This window comes from Eubalaena glacialis, chromosome 10 (genome assembly GCF_028564815.1).
Source record: "Eubalaena glacialis isolate mEubGla1 chromosome 10, mEubGla1.1.hap2.+ XY, whole genome shotgun sequence".
In the NCBI taxonomy this organism is placed as follows: domain Eukaryota; kingdom Metazoa; phylum Chordata; class Mammalia; order Artiodactyla; family Balaenidae; genus Eubalaena; species Eubalaena glacialis.
The window spans coordinates 111060122-111068947 of NC_083725.1; the positions used below are offsets into that span (position 1 = coordinate 111060122).

At 36.9% G+C, this 8826-nt stretch overlaps 1 protein-coding gene across 1 annotated transcript; it reads right to left on the bottom strand.

The window, feature by feature from the left end:
- Nucleotides 1-1649: 1649 nt before the first annotated feature.
- LOC133099950 (olfactory receptor 5AN6-like) lies at nucleotides 1650-6699 on the bottom strand. The gene is given in 2 exon segments (XM_061203776.1): nucleotides 1650-2634; nucleotides 6653-6699. Coding segments are annotated over 2 exon segments (1032 nt in total).
- Between the last annotated feature and the right edge of the window lie 2127 nt (nucleotides 6700-8826).

Here is an 8826-nt window from a genome sequence, read left to right on the forward strand (position 1 = left end):
TTTGAGGGTTTAGCTTATTACTCCTTTTCATTAAGTTAATTGGAAGTTCATTTAAAAGATGATTTTATTTCAAATTTAGTATTTCAGGTGTTTCAGTTACAAGAGTCATTCAGGTATAGTATATAATTCACCACACCTCCAGATGCAGAAATCCTTCATTGTCCTAGTCTTTAAAGATATTTTCAATTCCCCTTCTTAACTTTGACCATATCAGTCATATCTAATTTTTATTTGTGTTAAGACAATTGCCATTCCTGATGTCTTTATAGGTTTGACATGACAGGTCTTTCTAGCTTTCATCCATCAGGTCTTGTTTCTTTGTGTACTTTAAGATTTGTACAACTTGATTTTCTTCAGAAAGTTATATGGGGGAATTATTTCAGCTTGGGTTTAAGATTCTCTCTTAAGGATTTGCATTTGCTTTTGATTGGTACTTGAGGGTACTACCAACCTGGGGCTGTTTTAAAATTAATTCTCACCTAAGATTCCTTTATCTGCACAGGCTGTGTGAATTCAGACCACAAACCTCCATGAGGGTGCATGGTTACAAATTTTCAGTTTACTTTTCCCCATACCCAGCACTAAGCCTGAGAGAGTTGAGATTTCTTTTTTGTGAGATAGGACTCTTTTTCCCTTAATTTCCTTTCATATCAAAGTCTAGTCCACTGGACTCTCATATGTATGTCTGGGTCTCCTATCAAACTCTCCCTGAGAGTTTGGGTTTGGTCTCCCTCTCCCCGAGCCTCACGTGCTTGTCACAATACAGGCCAAATATTACCAGAGTTCAGCAGATCCCCCCAATGTGAAAGTCATCTTCAGAGCTGCCTTTACCCTCAGGACTCCTGATTTTTCTTTACATTTGGAGGTTGGAGATTTCCTTTTCTTTTCTTGTTTGCTCAGAAGTGTATTTTTAAATATTTTCTAAAAAATATTTTGTCCAACATCTTTAGTAGTTTTGCAGTGGTGGGTGCATCTATGCTATTCAATCTGCCATAATAACAGAAATGTAATCTTTTCAATATATTTCAGAATTCAAATGATCACTTCTTTTCTTTGTATTTTAGCTCTCCCAGGTCAGGATAGTATCATAGAAATCCCTTGTTCATTCTCCTATTGGTGTTAGGTTCTAAAAATAGAAACTCCGAAAACAAACTCTAGACGAAACTCCGTGTGGTATTTTCCATGGCAAGGAAGTTATGTCAAAGTCTAAAGTTATGCTTCTCTCCACATCCCGTTTTCATCAACTGGAATTTGCCTAGGCACCCAGAGAGTTTGAAGTCTATGACAAAGTGGTTGTTTTTCTACTTGTGATGTTGTGTATGAGAAAGATCATTTACTGACCTGTGTTTAGTCCCATTCTCTCCAGCCTGCAGTCTGAAATTCTGAAAGGGTATGTAAGGGTCAAACACTGAGAAACTGAAGGTTATATTGACATAAAAATTAATATATTAATTTGTGAAGTCATTGCTGGCGTAAGAGAGGAGAGTCAACTGTCAAGGCTCAAAGAAGCCACAGGATTTGCCTGGCACTGAGCCAGTGCTGGATTTAGATGGGTTGACTCACTCGAAATCCTGCCAGAGCACCAGGAATAATGTTAAATGCATTTCTCTTACATAGTCTAGAAACTTCCAGTCAACAAGGTCACTAATCTACCAGACCTTTAATTAACTGTGACAATGGGAAAACATTCTCTTCTTCTTACACCACTTAAGGGTATCTTTGATTTCCTTGTTCCTTAGACTGTAAATCAAAGGATTCAACACGGGGATCACCACTGTACAGAAGACTGATGCCATCTTGTCATAGCCCAGAGAATTATCAGTGCTGGGGTGCATACAGACAAAGAGTCCTGATCCAAAGAGAAAGGTCACTGCTGTCAGATGAGAAGCACAGGTGTTGAAGGCCTTGGCCCTGCCTTCAACTGAGCTGATCTTCAGGATGGTGGCAGTGATATAACCATAAGATATCATGATGATTAAGACAGATGTCACACCAAAAATTACTCCTATCATGAACTTTATCACTTGTAGGAAAAAGGTTTCAGAGCAGGAGAGGACTAATAATTGAGGCAGGTCACAGAAGAAGTGATTGATACCATTTGGCCCACAGAAATTGAGCTGAAGCAAAGCACACAGTTGGATCAATGAGCCAAAGAATCCAACTATATAGGCTCCAACCACCACCTGCACACAGAGGGTGGGGGACATGATATCTGTGTAGAGCAGAGGATTACAGACAGCAACATAGCGATCATAAGCCATGGCTGCCAGGAGACAGCATTCAGTCAGACCCAGGCTAGCGAAAAAGAAGTATTGCATGGTGCATCCCATAAAGGAGATGAATTCAGGCTTCCGGAACTAGTCTGAGAGCATTTTGGGTGTTGTAGAGGTAACATAGCAGAAATCTAAGCAGGATAAAGATAAGCTGCTGAGGAAGAAGTACATGGGTGTGTGTATGTAGGAGTCCATCCTAATCAGGATGATGAAACCCAGGTTCCAGGCCACTGTCAAGAGGTAAGTCCCCAAGAACACTGAAAAGAGAACAATCTTGAGCTTGGGAGAATCTGAGAATCCCAAGAGGATAAATTTGGTGACTGTTGTATTGTTCCTTCCTCCAGCCCTTGTCTTGAAGTCTCTTCAAACTGCAGAAGAAGTTTGGGTTAATGATTGTCTATTTTTAATACTATGAAGCATACTTGTTTTGGATATAGTCTCATGTTTTTGGACAAAAATTATCCATAGTCAAGATAACTTTTTTAAACAATGTAAGAAATTATAAAAATTATTTAAAAAAACATTGGGAATCCTGTTTCTCAGTTATACTTGATAGTTTGTGGCAAATTTTTCTGCACACACACGGGTGCACACATAAACACACAGATGTTGCCAAACTGCTGTCTAAAAATTGGTACTAGTTTACACAAGTTCAAGATTTTATGACAATATACCTTAACATTCCATTCAACACTGCCCATAATTATTTAGCTTTACTCTTTGACAATCTTACAAGTAAAAAAAATTTTTTTTCATTATTTTTTATTTGCACTTACTTTATTGATTTACTTATATATTTTTTCACCCATTTGTTTAGTAGGTTGTTTATTATTGATTTGTAGGAGCTCTTAACATATCAAGGATCATAACTCTTTCTCCCTCATACATTTTGCTAAATCTTTTCCAAGTTTATCATTTAAATAATACCAATATTGTTTATGTTGGGTTTTCTACATGGTTTTCTTTTATTTTTAGGTACTCAATTTTCTATGATATTTATGGTTCCTGGCCTTGGTATTATACTGAAAAATATTTCTTTACACAATCCAAAAGTCTTTTTAATATTCTCTTTTAATTCACTTGTATTTTTATATTTACATTTAAAATTTCTGGAGCATTTCAGTACACAGCATGAAGCATAAGTATGAGATTATTTTAGTTTTGTTTTTCCAAACTCTCCCAACACAATTAATTGAATGATTTCTCCACTGATTAAAGTCACTTCTATGATGAAATTGTTTATGGATTCCCTATTCTGCCCAATTTTTAATCTAACAGTCCATGTACCATGTGTCCAGTCCTGCACATTTTATAACTACTTATGACTATATTTTATTTAAAATAATAGAATATTTTGATGAGTGCTAAGAAAAACATTCCCTCACTTTTTCACTCTGAAATCACTTTTTTTGTAATAAATTTATTTATTTTATTTTATTTATTTATTTTTGGCTGTGTTGGGTCTTCATTGCTGAGGGCGGCCTTTGTCTGGTTACAGTGAGCCGGGGCTACTCTTTGTTGCGGTGCGCATGCTTCTCATTGCGGTGGCTTCTCTTGTTGCAGAGCACGGGCTCTAGGCACGCGGGCTTCAGTAGTTGTGGCGCACGGGCTTAGTTGCTCCGCGACATGTGGGATCTTCCCGGACCACAGCTCGAACCTGTGTCCCCTGCATTGGCAGGCGGATTCTTAACCACTATGCCACCAGGGAAGTCCCTGAGATCATTTTGATGGTCCTCATATTTATGTCTTCAAAAGATCTTTATGATGAACTCAGGTAAATAAAAAGGCATTTTTATTGCATTTCATTCTTACATTAATTTGGGGGGGAAATAACAGATGACTTTTCTTTGCTAAGTTGTTCTATAAATAACAAAAAAACCCCAACAATTTTAATAAATATGATAATATTGAGACTATCAAACTTGACTGAGCACCTGGGTTGATTCCAAGATCTGTCCCTACATTGTTATAGCTTCTCTGTGTCTTCAGTCTCCTCATCGTAAAATGAGATAATTGTGGCTATTCTCCTTATATCATAGGGACCTTTTTTTTACAAATAAGGGAGCAGTAGTCATGGTAGGAAAACACACTGAAAGAAAGGTAACCTAATATTTTAAGATATTATTTTAATACCCCCAAAAGACGATCATTTGACTACTAGAAAAGGAAAAACTGTACTGACTCAATACCATCCATCAGTGTCCCCAGTGAGGCCACAAGATTCAGACTATGTCCCTACAGTAAGATCTGAATCACACGTTTATGTACTTAGAACACCTTCAGTATAGGTAGAAAGAGTCTATCCGCTACATTTATAACGTAGTTATATTTCAAGAAGTTAAACAAAGGTTTCTTTGGAAAAACCAGTTGCTGTGGTGTTTCTACAGTATGTTTTGTCATGTCTGTCCTGAAAATACCTGTGCTCTGGAGATCCTGAAGCCATTAGATTATTTTTGAAATTTTAGAAAATGCTTTCAGTGAAGTTGATTAGTTTTTGATCCTTATACCTTTGACACATTTTAAACAAAAAGGTTTTTTTTAATGACAAGGCAGAAATGGTAAAATATTCATAATAAAATACATTTGCTAATTCAAAAATAAGAGAAAATGAAATAAAGTATTTAGATAATGATGATGATGATGATAATGATTAAAACTCCCAGTAGTAGAGAAAGGTTACATAACTAGAAAAATAAATAGAATATTTCATATTTATTCCTCAATTATTTTTATGTTGTTTCCTTTTGTTATCTGTTATCACTCCCCACTGTTCATTCAAGACCAAACATATAGCAATCAAAATCATTGGTTGTGATTAAAAATAAGAGGTCCAGAATAGTAGAATACATACTGCTTCCTCACTTTCCTTCAGGCATGTGAAATGCATGGACAGGCGAAGCAGAACTAGTGCAATCCTGTCACCTGTGATGTCAAAAGGATGACATCGAGAGCAGTAAACAGAGTGAATCTTTTAAGGAGCAAACTTACCATTCTTCTAGAATTTTTTTATTATGGAAATTCATTGCATATACAATGTTTTCAGAATCCCATATAAAAATAAAATTTATGGAAAAGTAGCTTTAGGAGTTTGAAAATAAAAGCAAATGAGCAGTTGCTCAACATGGAAACACCATTTCTAAGATTTTGGAGAACTAACAAACGGCATAATAAATTATTCATATGCTTCCAACAGCACAAGTTACCAAGAGTAGTTTAACACTCAGTTAAGAAATAAAGTCATTCTCCTATCCTTGCTTTCTATCTTTCCCTCTTAACTTAATACAACAAAATGTTATATTTCCAAAATAAAATTTTACATCCCATGAGATAAATATTTTACATTTATTTCTTTTTAATAATAAAGCCCAAATCAAATCACTATTTATAAGTCACAGAAAATGTTTCTCTGTTCAGCAAGTAATTTGATGTTATTGAATATCTAACATCTGCCAGGCGCCAAGTAAGACTATCATTTGGGAAGGAAGATTAAATAAGTATTTCAAATGGCTCCTGGACCAGTTCACTATTGTCATTCATATATTTTCAGAAAGGAAAGTGAAGAAAATAGGTGATTTAATATGAAGATGGAAATACACAATGTATAAAGGTAAGCATATTTTCCTGCCTACACTGGAAATCTGTCCCTCTTATGAATATGGGCTCCTTCTTCTATGCTCCCTCAGCATCTGTATATTTTTCTAGTACAGTAAGAATCTCACTGTTTTTTTATATATAAGTTTATTTATTTATTTATTTATTTATGGCTGTGTCACGCAGGCTTTCTCTAGTTCTGGGGAGCAGGGGCTGCTCTTTGTTGCGGTGCCTGGGCTTCTCATTACGATGACTTCTCTTGTTGTGGAGCACAGGCTCTAGGAGCGCGGGCTTCAGTAGTTGTGGTACGTGAGCTCAGTAGTTGTGGCACTCGGGTTTCAGTAGTTGTGGCTCGGAGGCTCTAGAGCGCGGTCTCAGTAGTTGTGGCGCACGGGCTTAGTTGCTCCGCAGCATGTGGGATCTTCCTGAGCCAGGGTTTGAACCTGTGTCCCCTGCATTAGCAGGCAGATTTTTAATTACTGCGCCACCAGGGAAGTCCCAGAATCTCACTGTTCTTATTTTATTTTTATGAGTTTTCCCATTAGACTTTAACCTGTGCTTTTAGGCAAGAATAAATATATTTTTAATATTTCTTTAACACCTAATATATCAGTTATATATTGATGTGTAACAAACTACTTCAAACTTATTGACTTAAAACACCAACAATTCATCTTTTCTCATGTTTTTCTTGGTGCATCTGCTGGTCACACTTGGATCCTTGACATGGCTGTATTTATCTGATGGTTTGGATGGTCTGAGATGACCTCATTTGTTTTGGGTCTCACCTGGGATGGGTGAAATGGCTGGGACGGCTGAAATTCTCTCTCCACATGGCCTTTCATCTTAGAGTCTTCTAAGTGTGATCTCAGGGTTCCAAGAGAGTCAGCTCCAACAACAAATGCTCATCAGGCCCCGGCTTGTGTCAAATGTGCTGATGTTTCATTGACCGAAGTCAGTCACATGACCAAGCAAAGAATCAGTGTGGTAGGGGACTATACAGGGACATGGAAATAAGGAGATGCAATTCATTGGTGTCCATTAAACTAACAATGTACCACACTGAGGTTTAGTTTAGTGGCTGAACCAGAAAAGGTAGGTATGTAACAAATATTTGTGGAATTGTAGTTTATTCAACTACCTCTTCTGGAACAGTGTAGAAAAAGTGCTTACTATATCTTGACTGTATCAAGGTGGATATCTTGGTTGTGATGTACTATAGTTTTTAAACATGCTACCATTGGTGGAAACTGAGTAAAAGGTACACCAGCTGTTATTGTATTATTACCTTAGAGCTACATGTGAATTTACAATGATTTGAAGTTAAAATTTTAATTTAAAAGTACTTAACGGAAATCCTACAAAGGAGAAGTAAACTCTAAGGCACCTCATTACTGAGAGCTGAGTCCAAGGTAAAGCTCCAGAAATAAGCTCCCTAAGAATCTTTTACCTGTCCTCAGCTCCAGACCTTGCTCAGCAATTTGAGGACCATAAGTAAAGATCTCCCAGGGCCTTTCTCAAGTACCCATTTCTCTCTCAAGAGAGACCTCAAATCACATTAACAACTTCTTTAAACCTGATCTCTTCCACATACTAACTAGCATAAATTCTTCAAGGTTTTAATGTAGATGACACACATGCTAGTTTCAAATACTGATGTGGGTGTCTTCCTAGGTATATATTCTGTTGGTAACTGGAATAAGAATTTGGAAGAAAGCAGATAGACACCCTATTTTTACAGAGTCTTCTTTTTAGAATGTAACGTTCATTTTTTTCCCCAAAGTTTCTTTTTAAAGGGTAGATTTAATTATATAACAATAAACCAAAAATAAAAATTTAAACAAGGACTTTACATATCAAAATATCAGTATCTATCCATGTCCAATTGTTCCTCAGTCTAATCTTTGGACATAGAAGGTGTGTCAGTATGGAACCAAAATCCTGATTTAAGTACCAAAATACCAAATTTTTGTATTTTGATTTTCAGATTTTGGTAAAAAAGGATCTGATACTTGATAATTAAAACAAAACAAAAACAAAAAAATCTGTCTTGGATAATATCAGTCTGGCACTCACAAAGCCTGGAAACCTGGAGGAATAACTTCAGTTTCCCTTTGTATCTAGATGTTTTGACATTGTATTAATTTCCTAAGGCAACTGTAACAAGCTACAGTCGCCGTCATAGATGTGGAACCGCAGATACAGAGGGCCAACAGTACCACCCATTTTACACAAGGGACTTGAGCAACCACAGTTTTTGGTATCTTCAGGGGCTCCTGGAACCAATCCCCATGTATACTAAGGGACAAATGTACCACAAACTCAGTGCTTTAAAACAAAAAATTATTCTATCATAGTTTTGGAAGCTAGAAGTCCAAAATCAGAGTCGCTGAGCTTAAAGCAAGGTGTCAGCAGAGTACACTCCCTACAGAGAGCTCCAGGGGAGAATCAGTTCCTTGCCTTTTTCAGCTTCTTATGGCTGCTGGCATTTCTTGGCTGTGGACACATCACGCCAGTCTTCAAAGGCAGCACTTTCATTTTCTCTGTGTTCTTCCTCACATCACCTTCTCCTCTGTGGCTGTATAGAATCTCTCTTTGTGTGACATGTGTGATTGCATTTAGGGTCCACCCAGGGGAATCTCCCAATCTCAAGAGTTTTAAAAATCACATCTGCAAAGATTTTGCCATAAAAGGTAACATTTACAGGTTCCAGGGATTAAGAGCTGTTATCTGGGGGGGATGGAGGCATTTTCAGCCTTCAGATGTCAAAAAATAGTCTTTGTTTAGGTTTTAAACTTGAAAATAATATCATGAAGTCAAAAAAGTAGAAGGTCACAGAGTACAAGCTTTAAGAGCAGACAGATCAGGGGTTCAGATTTCAGATTTGCTCTCACTAATTGTGTGACTTTGGGCAAGTTACTTACCTTCTTTAAGCATCTATTCTCTTATTGCTAAATGCAAT